Source organism: Furipterus horrens, unplaced genomic scaffold (assembly GCF_987537825.1).
Source record: "Furipterus horrens unplaced genomic scaffold, mFurHor1.1.pri manual_scaffold_3, whole genome shotgun sequence".
NCBI lineage: Eukaryota > Metazoa > Chordata > Mammalia > Chiroptera > Furipteridae > Furipterus > Furipterus horrens.
In genome coordinates, this window is record NW_028327173.1 from 3429493 (window position 1) to 3444390 (window position 14898).

At 49.3% G+C, this 14898-nt stretch overlaps 1 protein-coding gene across 3 annotated transcripts in view; it reads left to right on the forward strand.

Moving 5' to 3' along the window:
* Positions 1-14898, forward strand: part of LOC150014115 (calmodulin-binding transcription activator 1-like) — a 92878-nt gene that overhangs the window by 13577 nt on the left and 64403 nt on the right. For all 3 annotated transcript variants that reach the window (XR_016509617.1, XM_090268519.1, XM_090268520.1), the window contains exon 2: positions 11835-11904. Coding sequence is in view for 2 of the 3 variants with exons in the window: in XM_090268519.1 (XP_090124645.1) it covers positions 11835-11904 (70 nt within the window). In the remaining variant the exon portion in view is untranslated. The remainder of the gene's footprint in view (positions 1-11834; positions 11905-14898) is intronic.

Genomic DNA, 14898 nt, shown 5'->3' on the forward strand with positions numbered 1-14898 from the left:
AGACGTTGCCTTGGAAGAGGGAGAGGGCAGGACCACAGGAAACAGCCTCTGTTGTGCCTGCGTGGCCACCGGCACGGCACGCACATTCGTCTGGCTCTTCCTCGGTGTGCCCTTCCTTCTCCCAGCTCTGTTTGCTCTTGGTTCTCGTGGTAGAGGAGGAGATGAAACCAGAGTGGGCGGGCCGGGGACTGAGGGAGCGGTGGCGTGGCCGTGCCGAGAAGGCCCATCACCTGTGTGCCGTCGGACACGCAGCTGCTTAGTAACTGATGCTTCGTGGGGATGGCCTTGAGTATGTTCAGAAAGCAGCACTTGGTGTGTCCTGCTTACTGAGAGAGGAGAGTATGTAATGGTTAAAAAAGAACACAGCCATCTGCTCTGGCCGGGGTGGCTCGGTTGGTTGGAGTGTCATCCCGAACTTTGAAGGGTTGTGGGGTTGATTCCAGTTCTGGGCACATAGCTAGGTTGCGGGTTGGATCCCTGGTCAGGGATCCTATGAGAGGCAACCAATTGATGTTTCTCTCTCTCTCTCTCTCTTTCTCTCTCTCAGCAATGAAAAAAGTGTCCTTGGGGTGAGGGTAAAAAAGAAATCCAGCCGTCAAAGAAGTTCTTAGTACTTGAAGGGATTTGATTCCTTTTTAATAACTATTGAGATATAATTCATATACCATATAATTCTTTCTTTTAAAATATATAATTTAGTGGCATTGAATATATTTACACAGTTGTACAACTACCTCCACTGTCTAATTCCAGAACTTTCACTCCAGAAAGAAACCTCTTCCTGTTGGTAGCCAGTCCCCCTCCTTCCCAGCTCTAGGCAGGCAGCAGTCTCTTCTCCCTGCGGATTTGCCTGTTCCGGGTAGTTTATATCCACAGGCGCTTCCAGTACGGGGCCCGTGGGGCCCGGCTTCGTTCCTGCGGTGTAAGGCTTCCAAGGTTCGTCCGTGGGTAGCCTCTGTCAGAACTTCGTTCTTTGTATAGTGAAACAACACTGTAGGGATATGTGACATTTTGTTTGTCTCTTCATCAGCTGATGGACATTTGAGTTATTGTCACTTTCTGGCTATTATGCACAATGCTGCTGTGAACACTGTCCATGTTTTTTTGCGTGAACATGTTTACAGTTCTCTCGGGGGTGTGCCCTGCGTTGGAATTGCTGGGTCACGTGGCAACTCTGTTTAATTGAGGAACTGCCAAACTTTTCTAAAGCGGCTGCCAGCTGTAGGCCTTCTTATACGTTCTGGATATCAGTCCCTTATCATAGATGATTTGCAAATATTTTCTCCCATTCTGTGGCTGTCTTTTCACTTTCTTGATAGTGTCTCTTGAGGCACAAGAGCTTTACATTTCAGCCAAGTTCAGTTTATCTGGTTTTTCTTCTGTTGCTTGCTCTTTTGGTGTCATTAAGAAACGTCGTCTAATCTAAGGTCAGGAGGGTTTACACCTGTGTTTTCTGGTAAGCATTGTTATAGTTTTAGCTTTTTCATCTGGGTCGGGCTCATTTTGAGTTGATTTTTGTACATGCTGTGCGGTAGGTGGGCTTCCAGTGTCATTCTTTCTGGCATGTGGGTGTCCAGTTGTCCCAGCACCACTTGTAGAAAAGACTGTTCTTTCCCTGTTGGAGTATCTTGGCGCCCTTGTCCGTCAGTTGAGCATAAACTTGTGGAGTCTCAGTTCTAACCTGCTGACTTATACATCTGTCCTTAATGCCAGCACCGCACTAGTAAGCTCAGAGGTCGGGGCATGCCTGTCCTCCAGCTCTATTCTTCTTTTTTTAGGACTGTTTTGACTATTGTAGGTCCCTTGAATTTCCACGAGTATTAGGATCGGCTTGTCAATTTCTACAAAACAGGCAGTTTTGATATTGATAGGGGTTATGATCTGTGGATCAATTTGGGGGGAGTCTAAAGCCTTTTTATGGATCTGCTATTTGGGAACTGCTGGCCAACTCAAGCACCCAAGCTTCTTGCCTTAAAAAAAAAATCGTTGTTTTAATTTATTACTACGTAGGCTGCCTGGTGAGGTACTAAATCATTGATAGGCTGGGAGAGGACTTTTCAGGTTCTAAGAGGCAAACAGCTAATTCACACGCCTGTAGGTTGGCTTTGTTTGGTTTGTGTTCCTTTGCTGTGGAAGTTTCTTAATGTCTTGAATGCTTAGAAAAAACGTGGTATTCTAGTTAACACTTGTTCTGATTAATAGAGAATTAACAGGTATTTTATACGAATATTTAATTATTAAAGATAGAATATGTTACAATAAAACTGTGACATTAAAATTTATATAATTATTATTATTGACGGTGTCAGAGAGATTTTAGGATCTTGTAGTCCCGTGGAGGCCGTGTGAGTGTCAGTTACTGTGAGACTCTCAAGTCAGTTCATTTACTCAACAGACAGCAGTGAAGTGCTGCCCGGTGTGGAGGACAGCGGCAGTCCCTGCCCTCATGGAGCGCACGGGGAAACTGACATTAATCAGGGTGCTATGTGAAATTACAGCTCATACAGCACTGTGAAGATATAAATGCTATGAAGGGAAGGACAGTGTATCGTAAAGGGATTTCACTAATCTGAGAGGCTGGGGGAGGGTTCTTGAGTTAAACTATGGAGGAAAATGGGACTTAATTGAGAGAAAAATAAGGGAAAGGAGTTTCAGGTACTTGGATGAGCTGGTTAGTGCGACGTGTGGGTATCCTAGATTACGTTCTGGCTGTGTATAGTTTTGGAGAAAGAGTCTTCTGAAGACTTGACTCTGGTCTTCCTTCTGGCCTTTAAATGTCCTGTGACTTTAAGCAGGTAACTCAGCCTTTCTGAGCTTATTTAGTTCCTGTTTTTTTTTTTAATCTAACGAGGCAGTGCGTAGCTCTTTTTATTTAGAGATAAAACATAAATGAAAACATATATAAATCTAGGCTTCTAATGGATTGTATTAGTATAATTTTAAAATAATTGTTTTCTTGTGGTTTTCCATGGTTGGTTTCTTGGGAATGCAATAGAGTGACTATTTTCCTGAACACTTTCCCTAGTCTTTGAGAGTAAGAGTCACTTCAGTCCCTCCGTACTCTAGAAGCCTCCCGTCTGCAGGGGGGCAGATGTGGATGTGACTGATTCAAGGCTGGTCATCATGCGCGCTGTAATCAAGCTCCGGGACGGCCTGGGAGGCCTCCTTGAAGGAGATGGAATCTGACCTGGCAGCACTGGCAGGTTGGAGGAGAAACTCCATCCGTGCAGAGGAAAGCAGAGCGAGGGCACAGAGCCAGGAAGGCGCGGGTGGCTGGCCTTCCCGGCGTGCTGCGTAGATGAGCCTGGAAAAGTAGGTGGGGTCAGGCCGTAGGGCCTCGGAAGTCACACTGGGAGTCTGGGTTGTGTTCGCTGTCCTGGGAGAGGCCTTGTCGTTGCTGCTGAGCGGGATTGATCCGATCCCTCCTGCTTCCTCGCCCCTCACCGGCCGTGCCCAGCTCCTTAGGCTCTCGCTGCGCCGGGGCGCCATGCGTTCTGGCGGTGTTAGGCCTTGCTGCCCTTTAAGTGTCCCCAGAGGGGTGGGTGGCAGTGGGGGCCGAGAAAGAAGGGTCGGAGAAGTAGCAGGACGAGAACATAAAGTCAGCAATGCTAAGTGCAGAGGTGTAAGGAGTTTATTAGCTGTAATGCTGCAGAGTTTGAATAAAATGAAGACTAAGAAGAAGGTAATGCTTTTGTCGATTTGATAGTTGAGAGAAGGAGAAAGAGGTAGCAAGAAGGTAGATAATTCTTCCAAGGATTTTGTGGTAAGCATGGAGTGCTGGTAGAAATGCTGGTGAAACGACTGATCCGTCCAATTAGAGCAGATAAATCCCTGGGGCCTGACGCACAGTTATCTGTTGCTGTGGTAACAAGGTCCCACGGACCTAGTGACGTAGAACAGGACACACGTAACATCGGATCCTGTGTGTCAGGAGTTCAGGCGGGGCTTTGACGGCCTGCTGCTTCAGAGCCTCATGAGCCTGCCGTCAAGGAGTGGGTCGGGCTGGGGTCTCATTTGACGGCTCGACTGGGGAAGGCCACCCTGCCGGGCACACGTAGGTGGCAGGGCTCTGTCCCGCGGGCCGCTGGCCAGAGGCCCCCTGCGTTCCTTGCCGCGTGGGCTTCTCCCGCGTGGCACCCTGTCTCCTCAGAGCCAGCAGGGACGCCTGCTAGCAGGGCTGGAGGTATGGTCTGTGTTGCCTGGTCACGGAGGTGACGCCTTAAGCTGTGTGGTAACTCAGAGCCGCCTGGCCCTCCACGAAGTTTGTCCACATTAGAGGGGTGCTGGCACTAGAAGGCACTAGAACAGTTCTTCCGAAAGAGGCCCCATGGGTTGCAGGTGGCAGGATGGAGCTATTAGGGAGGGGCATTTGGGAGGTGAGGTTTCAGGAAAGGTTCAGATACAGCCTTGTTGGTGTTGGTGACTCTTCTAAGGGACCTGCCCTGCTGTCTCCATCCCAGCACGGGGGCCAGGGGCCTCTCCTGTGAGACGCGTTAATCGCATGTAACAATTGCCACTGGTAAACCCGCTGCCTTGCTGAAGGTGAGTGACTTACCAGCATGTTCCTGGCCAGGGGAGGCACCTGTACTGCTGGCTTTGCGATGACAGTGAGGATGAAGTAAGGTAATTCACATGGACGTATCTCACAGGACGGAAAGCGACTGCAGACACATGGCGGTCACTGCGCTCCTGTGCCCCTGGTCCGTGGAGCATGTGGACATTAGCATCCATGTTCCTTGTTAGCTTGGGGTCACTGTGTTGTACTGAGTTACTGAACTGGCCTTTATCTAATACCATGATGTTTTCAGGGCCTTTTGAGTAGAGTGTTTGCTTTTATGATAAATGACCTCAAACTGCTGTACCTTTCAACTACTTGTATCCAGTTTTTAGTGTTTCTTTCTTTCTTTCTTTCTTTTCTTTTCAAAATCTGTCCTTGCTATTCCTTGTGACTCCTTTGCTTCCCCCTCTCTGTCACTTTCTAGCTGTTCTTTCCCCTCTGATTTGCTGCTTCTGACCTTCTCTGGGCTTGGCAATCTGATCATTAAGCTGATTAGAACTGGGCGTAGTTCCGCAGCCATGGAGCCTGGAACGCGGATCGGGGAGCCCCTCTCACAGTGAAGTGTGTGAGCCTCTGTGGGCGAACTCTGTACAGACCCCTTTCGGGCCTCAGTGCACGTGGCTTCCTCACTGGCTCTGGCCGGGCGAGGGTGAGGCGAGGTCCCGTGGGGCCGGGCTGCGCCTGGGGGGCGTGGCTGCGTTCTCTGGCGCGCGCCTCCTCGCTCTGCTCTGCGCGTGGGTGCCCTTCCCTCCGTTGGCTTTGATGAGCTTTTAGTTTCCTGGGAAGGAGCACGCAGTGATAGGTGGCGGGGAGTCAGTCTGTGCTTCATGGACCAAGGAGCATTAGAGAAGCAAGGGGAACTGCCCCCGGCTCGGCGCCCGGGCGCGCGCAGGGGCTGTGCGCTTGCCCTCCTTCAGGACGGTGAGCCCAGCTCCGGTCCCCGGGCAGGGAGCCTCTGACCCTGCTCCCGGTGTGCTCAGGGCGGCCTGGGTGCTGCTTCTGCCCGGAGGTTTGCAGCGCCGTGTCCTGGAGAGGGCCTGTGTCCTTGTGGAGGCGGCACAGGAGGGGCGGGGCCTGCTCCTGGCTCTCGCTCTGCGCCTTCCTGGCTGTGCCCGTGGCAGGTGCCCGTGTGCCTCGACGTCTCCTTTCCTCGGGGACGTGTGCGGTCCTCTCTGCTGCCTGTGGGACCACGGCCAGGGTTTCTGTGTGAAAATGCTCGTTGTACGTACGTGATGTCAGATGGAATGCCTGCTCTGCTGGGTTGACTTTGTTGGTATTTTCCAGTGCTCTGTCTTTGAGGAATTTAAAAAATTGTTATCATTAGTACTAGTAATGAAAAGTGCTAGTAAAACAATGTCATTTTAAATTCTGTGTAGCTTTTTTCTGAGTATGCTCTCCTGGGATGTAGTTGTACAAATGTGGACATTTAATAAGTGCTCTTTGATTATTTTCAGAATATTGAGTATACTGGCTTCCTAGCCAAATTAAATTTATGAAAGTTTTGATGATACCGTGATTCATATCTAGAAAGGATAATTTTTTTTATTCTGAAATCACTTTAAATATGCTTTACATGAATCTGGTAATGGTGAATCAATTAATGTGATTTCTCAGGTCATAAATCAGGCTTGAAATGTAGTATTAATTCCTATGTAAGCTTCTTAGAACTTCAGCAGTTTTGTGGTCTGTTTTAGCTACTTGTTTGCTTTTGAACTCAATTCTAGGTGTTGAACTCAATTTGAGGGCCTGAAATGGTTTGTGCCCTAAATACCTTCGAGGTCACCGCTTCACTTTTTTATTAGCTGGCCTTTGTAGTACGAAGGCAGCCGCCTGTCTGACTTCCCCCTGTTAACTTGGGTATGTGCTTTCATTTAGTCTCTGTCTCGTAGGAATGAACCACTTAACAGTATATTTTAAACTTCTTGAAGAGAGGTAATATATAAGAAGAAAATGTTTTTGCACTGTACCACGTATCTGTTCCCCCACTAACCTTTTGGGGTTCAGAAAAAGCATAACGTTCCTTATGTGGAGCATGTGCCGGTTTTCCCATCTTCAGAGGTCATTAGTCCCATTCTGTGGGGGTCTCCAGGGATGGCCTGGGACAGACCCTCGTCCCCTTCTTGTCGAGCAGGCCTGTACTCTCGCCACAAATAGGAGTTGCGTTCTCTTGGTATCTGTGAGCACCGATAAGTATTTTTACCCACTGAGTTTTTAGTGGGTCTAAATTAGCTTTCGTCTTACTACTTAATTTTTCAGGGACCAGAGGATGGGTGGCAGCTCAGGGGGGCCTTAAGAGAGGGAGGGAGGTTCTTAAGACGTCTGCTGGCCTTCAGGAAATCTTACCGTCACCAGGGCAAGCGATGAGACCCGTCTTTTTCTTTCCGTGCACTCTGGGAATGTCATAAATTAAAAAAAATTTGAGCTTCTATTATTAGCCAGCCATTAAGTACCGGAGATACCAGAATGGAAAGCCAGACATCCCTTTAAGGGTGCCCTTGTTATTATATTCTTATTTTGAGTAGGTTAGAAAAATAATTTATCAGAAGAAAAACTACTAGATTGGTTTTAGGTGCTGAATGGCTTTGGGGATTAAAGGTGGAGTTGTAGGTCAACAGAAGACATTTCTGAAAGGAATGACTCTTCTGTAATTAAAAAAACCACACCATTACACATGGCGCTGTGGCCGAGACCGCCAGCGGATCAGGATGAACTCCGTCTCCTCTTCCCGGGCTTGGAGCCAGACTGCATTTCCCAGCCTCCCTTGCATTTAGGTGTGGCTCTGTGGCCAAATTCTAGCCAATGGAGCAGAGAGCGCAGAGAAGTGGGCCACTTCCAGGCCTGGCCCGTACAGCCCTCCAGGCGCGGTTGCCTGTGCCCGGTCCCTCCCCGCTGCTGGTGCAGTGGGACCCGGGGGGCTCCCGCACAGGACGGGGGAGCGGCAGCGCCAGAGCCGCTGCCTGGGGAGAGCGCGCTGCGGGTCAGGCACACCTGTTTGGGGCTTCGCACGGGCAGGAAGTAAATAGTCAGTGGTGCTCGAGCCAGGACACGGTTTGGTCTGAGTTAGCCCCCCTGACTGATGCAGGCGCGACTCCTGGAATGCTCAGCCAAACTGGCGAGTTTGGTGAGGGGGCTCAGGATTGTGGACTCGGCTCAGTTTTGATGATTTATGTGTCACGTGATAGGTACCAGTGAATTTTGAGAATCAGTTTATGTCATGGTAAAATTTATAAGCAGCTTGTTTTCACTGCATCACTTCTAATTGATACGGTGGTTGAGTGCACTCAGCGCGGCCTCGCCACCCCCCCCCCCCCCCATGTAGTGAGCCCCGTGCGCCCTCGGGGAGATTTCCGAGGATCCATGGGGACGGCGGCAGGCTCAGCCCCGCCGTCAAAGAACTGTAAGTACAGTTCTCATCACACCGCCCGTTCAAAGCCTGCCATTGCTTCTTATCACACAGCATTTTGTTTCATTTATTCCCACATGCAAAGGCTGCATGCATACATAAGGAAGGTGTCTGTGTGCAGCGTCCTGGAGGGAGACAGAGCGAATCAGACAGTCTGTGTCCCAAAGGCTTTGTGCTGGGTACACAGGCAGGGGACCGAGTTGCCGTGCCGCTGCCACCTGCCCCTCGTGTCAGCCTTTGAGAAGCCATGTGTCACTTCTTCGTTCCATTTGCCCTGGTGCTGCCTCTCGCGGGATAGTCTCTGTGGAGGCGGGGCTCTTTCACAGAGCATGCGCTCTTCCCCTCTTGACCACTGCTGGAGACCTGGACGCTGGGATGCTCAGCCGTCCTGGGCTTCCCTTTAACTGTCTTGCTGGGGTATTCTGGTGTAGCTCCGCGTTACAGTAGTTTGTGTCCGCAGACAGAGGTCCGTGTTTCATCTACCTAGGAGTTCCTGGCATTGTGCGGCTGAGGAATGATGGGACTGAGACGGTCTCTTTTGTCTGTTTGTTTGTTTGTTTAATAAGAGAAAGTGTATTTGAAATTTACAGAGGCAAATGAAGGGCCTGGAAGGGTGTTTTTTAGATTGAATTCCTGATCTAGATTATCTAGTTCCTGACACTCAGGCATGGCCCCAAATGGTGCCTGGGCTTCCCCGGCGGCTTTGGAGGGAACTGTGAGTCAGAACCTGCCTTTTAACCAGTTCCCAGGTGACCCGCAGGCACACCAAAGGCGGAGCCACACCGCGCAAGGCCGGCCTCCCACTTTACTCTGGGGAAAACTGGGAAAGTGAGTTGCCTGGAATCACACGAGTGTTTATTTCAGTGGCTCCCATCCTGGGATACATCTTGGGGTCACTCAGGAACCTTTAAAAGACCCTGATGCCTGGGTCCCACCTCCGCACATGCTGACGGAGCTGGTCAGGACGGCAGCATGGGCGTCAGAATGTGAAAAGTCCCGGTGACCACATCGCGTCCAGCTGAGCGCCACGCCCTGCTTCGTGAGAAAAGCTGGGATCCTGGTGCCCCAGCGGCGTCGCCCCGCCCCCACACGGGGTAGCCGTTCAGACACAGGGCTGACCCTGCCTGGTGTTTCATCTGGGCACCCGCCCCGTTTTCTTTCCTTCTCAGCGCTTGTCGCCCGCACTCCCTCCCCGCCCCCGGCACGCACCCCGCAAGGGCAGGAGGGACTCCCGTCCGTGCTGTTTAGGGCTGGGTCCCAGCTCCTGGGACAGTGCCCGGCACATGTTAGGTGCGTTGGAACTAAGAGAAGAGGTTATGCTAGAGGCACGCGTCTTACAAGAGGCTGTCAGACGGCGCCGGCAGGGTCAGTGGGACGAAGGCTCCCGCAGGGCCAGAGGTCCGAGGTGCAGTTCAGAGGCAGCCGGGGCGGCAGCGGGGAGGCCTGAACCCAGCCCGCCCTGACATTGAGCTCGTGCTTCCCCTCCGCACTGCTCCGTGGGCGGGGCGTCAGCGTTGGCCGGACTTCTCCGCGGCGGGCCGGGCGCCCGGCACAGACTCCTGCGCTCCAGCCCCTCAGCCCTGGGGCCCGCTCTGCACGGACCCAGCCCGGCGCTGGCCGCTGGGCGTGGTGCGGGGTTGCCGTTTCTTATGTGAATCAACTTTTTTTTTTGCTATTTGTTTTGAGAACCTGCTTTTTTTGAGGATGGAATGACATTTGGTTTCACTCTCAACTTGCCCTGAGTTTCTGTCCTCCTTAAATTAAACCATGCAGCCTGTTTATTATGCTAGTGCTGTGGAGGGATCATGGTTGGCTGGTTGTGATATTTGTTACGTGTTTTTTGGTGTTTAATTCTCCTTATTTGTTATTTGGTATATTTTACCACTGATTTACCTATCATCAGACTTTGAAGTCAGGTATAAAAGTCCTTTTTTTCCCAAAGCCATTTATTAGTGCGCCCCACTGCACATGAGTGATTTGTAAAGCTTTTGATGTTAAGGCCATTAAGATGTCTTGATAAGTGGTACACTTACGCTATCTTTTTTGGTAATAGGAAGCCAGAAAATGTTTAGCCTTGAATGTAAGACATTCTTTTAACACCATAAAATTTCAAGTTTCAATTCAGAAGCCACATTAAGATGAGACGCTGCATTAACGTGGTTAGAAAGCTGTTGCTGGGAGCTTGCGCACGAGCTCCGTGAGGTCGGTGCTGCCGGCTTCACGCGAACCTCTTTTCACGGCGGGTTGGCGTCATTGCATGCGCGTGGTGCTGGGGGGAGCGTGTTGGCTTTCCCGAGGGTCTGTGGATTCTCAGGTTTGTCCGCAGATCATAGGTCGTTACTACAGATGCTACCACAGGTCGCCAGTCCGTCATTACCATTATTAAATTAGAAGAAGGCCAGTAAAAGTCCCGGAACAAGAACTTTCCAGAAACCGAAAATAAGTAATTAGGAAGCTGATGCTTATCCTGGGAGCTAGGAGTCACATTGTGGAGAAGGGCTTATTTATGGCAGGGCATTTGATCATGGATATAAGGAGTCGAAAAGTTAAAAATTAAGGGGAGGCGACATTAGTCAGATTTGAGCTCTTTTTGGCCCCCCAAATTCAGGCCATCCTGTTTGTTCTTAGAAAATGTTAACGTTGCTGAAGATTACCCTACTGACCACAGGGACATTTTATTTTGGTGCAGTACTGGGACTTACAGCACTGTGGTATGCTTTACCCCACTCACTTCTCCCAGCGGCCCTGTGAGCTAGGGGGTGAGGTGACACAGAGGTTAAATTCCTTTCCCAAGGACACCTAGTAAGTGAGGGAACCGAGCTATTTCTGTGGTAAATGTAAAATGTCGAGGTGGTTGTCAGACTTGTAAACAATCCTTGGATTTCTAAGTATGTAAGTACGTGGTTTGTAATGCAGGAAGAATGATCTAAACATTTTATTTCATACTGCCACCAAAGGAAAAGGATGTTCTTAGGACTGAAAATAAGTGGCTGGCAAGACTCACAAAAATTTTTTCCCTTTTTTAAAAGTTACCATTGTGTAGGGTTTTCTGTATGAAAACTTTAATTTTATCTACATGAAGCAGCCCAAGAGCAGAAACCTGGTCCTCAGCCCCTCCCCGACTGACCGCACCTGCCACACTGTTAGTGGGCACCGAGGAGACCCGCGCGAGGGAGCTGGGTGTGGGGGTCACTGTGGGGAGATGGGTGATAATGTCGCTGAATGTGGACCGAGCTGCAAAATGAACCTGGCATTGGTTCTTCCTGGTAACCATGCATTGTCTGCAACACGTGTGCTCCCTGCTGAAAATTGTTTTTACATATGCTACATGTTCCCAGCATGTATCTTTCTCATACACATAGATTTAAAGTTTTGTAACACTGAAGCGTATGGAAAAACTGTGGTGCAAAGAATCCCACCCCCCCACCCTCCCCCAACTATGTGAGAATAAGTTGCCAATATGTTTCACTCCCCCCCCCCAATACTGTTGTATTTCCTACAAACCAGAACATTCTTCTCCATAACCACAAGACAGTAGTCAAAGTCAGGACACTGCCACCGAGGCCTTTGTGCCTTCTCACTGCCGACGCTGCTCCTGCTGAGCCCGCTGACCCAGTGGTGACATCGGCAGGGAAAGCTCCCGCCAGGACCCTGGGCTGCGCTCCGCTGTCTCCCCCAGCTCCTTTAATACAGACACCCTCTCAGCCTTTGACTTGCATGACCTTGACACTCCTGAAGAGTACAGGCCAGTCATTTTGTAGACGGTTCTTCGGGGTCGACCCAGGTTGTGCATCTTCGGCAGGAAGACCACAGAAGAGCCAGTGTGTGTCTTTTTCAAAGATTAGTTTTACACTTTATTTTCTGTTTCCTTAGAGCGTTTCCCAAAGTGTGTTCTGCGGAACTAGCACCTACTGTGTTCTCAACACCGTGCCACCTCTAGAAGGTAGGACTCGACAAGCTTTTGACTTACAGGAAGGGGTGGGCTTGGCAGCGAGAGGGTCTCCATTGTCGCAGCGCCAGGAAACAGCCTGTGATCAGGACTGAGAAGACCCGGGTTCTGCCTTTAACTTGCTGTGTGATCTTAGATGAGTTACTTAATCCTTCTGGGGGTAGCAGAGTAATACTCTCCTCATACTGTTTCTGTGAGGATTAAAAAGGCAAAGGGTTTAACCGCACGGGAAATGCAAAGCACTCTGCAAGTGTTGGATGCCAGACAAGGACTCTGTAATTTCAGGGTCCGACTCCAGACGGCCTAGAGCAGGGGTCAGGTGGGAAGGTGCACAGGTCAGGTTTGAATCCCGTTCGAGCCATTTACGCTGTAGATTTTGGGCAAGTTAATCTGACCCCTGGTTCTTCATCTGTAGAATGGGGGTGATTGTGCCCTGATGGGTGGGTTCTTGTGAGGACTAAATGAGAGGGTGCCATGCACTTTCCTTTCTGGGTGCCTGACGGAGGGAGCCTCAGATGCCGACTCCCTCGGGGGTAGTAGGGGTTCCGACTGAGACCGAATGGGTGACATAGAAGAGGCCCCCAGGCACCAGCAGAGGCACCCGATCTCAAGGCTCCTGTGCCACCACTTGGTCTGCCCCCACCCACACATTTTTAGACAAACACGTAGACGCAGACAAGTAGAAGTTGATTGAACCTGGGTTATGAGTTCACCTAAACCTGGGCCAGAGATTTGATCATGTGATTGAGAAAAAAAGGTAAATGTGGGCCCCCTAAAAATGGAAAGGGTAAGATTTGATGATCACACACTCTTAAGAAGAGGAAGGGGGTTGTTAAATAGCAGAACTAGTTATGTTTTTCTATGAAAAAAGCTTATTTTTTCCTTTTTTAAACTTTATCTTTTGGATAATTCCAACTGAGTTTAACTCACCTTGGAGAGTCTCTTTGGAAAAGAATAAGGGGAATCATACCAATGTCGGCACATAGTGGGCGCTTAATTAATGTTTATCTGGGATGAGCAGTGATTCGAAGGCCTTCCATCAGCAGCGGCAACATGTGCTGCCGGGAGCCCGGTGCTGCTTTGGGTGGAACAGTGTGTGGTTGTTTTCCTGAGTCAGTTCCTATCCTGCTAATTAAATCGAAGCACATAATCATTAGAGCTAAACAGAAAATTGTAGAGCTTCCTTTTAATTTTACCACTCCAAGTTGTTGATCAAATATATTCCCAGTAAGATCTGGCAATTTGATACACTGTTACACTGACTTATTTTGAGCAGTTTGGTCTAGAGGTTGAGAGGTTAATCATAATCAACTCGATTGGATAACAGTGTTTGTAATTATTCACAGAATCAAAATTATTTAGTTTTTATTAATTATGAATCAAAATACAATGGGTGGGTTGTTTCCAGGTCAGAGTTAATGCAGTCACAGCTCGCTGTGCAGAAGCCAACGGTGTGCCCCACGGAAAGGGTCAGGTATGTTTCTTTGGATTTAAATGAAGGAAGGGTTTGGCAATGTGAGCCTCAATTTTAGAGATAAAACAGGAAAACAAGAGTTCTGCTTTTCGCCTGATTGAGTGAGTGAGCATTTTTGTATATTTTAGAAGTTGTAGTTAAATTATACTATGTGTCTGAAATTATTATTTGGAAAACACTTGAAGGCTGGCTGGAAAGGGAGGTTCATTCTCTAGAATTGTAGCTGTCAGCCAAGGAGGTCACCTGTCAGTTTCAGGAGCCTCACTAAGGTATTTTTATTGTGAAGGAGGTTAGAAAATAATTTTCTGAAGGCACACATCATACATGAATATCATGTTAGGCGATGACAGAGGAGTGTTGGTGCCGTGTCGGGGGGCGCTGCCGTTTTGCGGCGCCGGCGTTCAGGGCCTCGCGCTCAGCCCCAAGCTGCAGCGGAGAGTGGCGCGTCCTCCACGGCCGCTGCTGACTCGGGTGCCGTTGCAGCCCCGGCACCGGGCCGTGGGCTCAGGATCTGGCACGTGCGGGCCTCTAATTATTGTAGCGTGTGTAGTCATTCCAGAAATGTGCAAAAGTCGCTCTTAATTAATAAGCACAGTTCCATACAGTGTAGCCATGTGAGCAGTTCTTTTCCAATGGAAAAGCAAAATTACTTTATATCACGCTTTTAACTGGAAAAACTGAAATTTGAAAATAAGATTTTTAACATTTTGCCTTTGTGAGTTCCTAAGATTCTTTTTCCCAGTATTAAAATTGCCATCTTCATAATGCACAGTGGGAAAATTATCCGTAGTTAATGTTTCTTAAAAACATCCAATTTATATTCAGCGCGAACCTGAAATGCTGGGAATAGCCCAGTTTCAGAACTGATTAAGGGGCACTCACTGGCCTGCTGAACCCCATGCCGTGCGTCCCCACGCGCGCTATAGAGATGTGACCGAGCCGGAGTCTGCCCAGCCCTCCTTTCCCTCCAACGCCTCCGGCCCAGTCGCCTGGCCCGGCCCCCCGGCCCAGTGCACGACGGCAGGCTTCCCTGGAGCGGTTACTGGTACTGATGAGCAGGGCTCTCTCCCCCTCGCTCTCCCTCTCCACACGCATGTGCGCACACCCGCCCATGCACACAGCACACACAAGTAGACACGCCTGTACACAGATAGGCTTTATATGTCACAGGGGTAGCTGGTGGTTCAAAGAGGCTAAAGGGATGGCTGACTGACGTCAGGTTGTGAACAGAACCTGAGAACCTGAGGTTTAATATTCTTTCGTTACTGTTCAAAATTGTATTTTAAGTGTTTTTTCTCAGTGAGATGACTAGACACATACAATTCAGGGTATGCCGCTGACGGAGCACCTAGCATAACACTGTTTTTGTAGAAGGCACCCTGTAAATGGTGAATATTTGAATGAATATAGATTTTAGAATCTCTCCTCTACTTTCATAATTGTACACATCGTGGGAGATTTTAAAAATAAGAGTAAAACCACGGTAGGGGCAGAGAGAAGGGAAGGGTGGGACA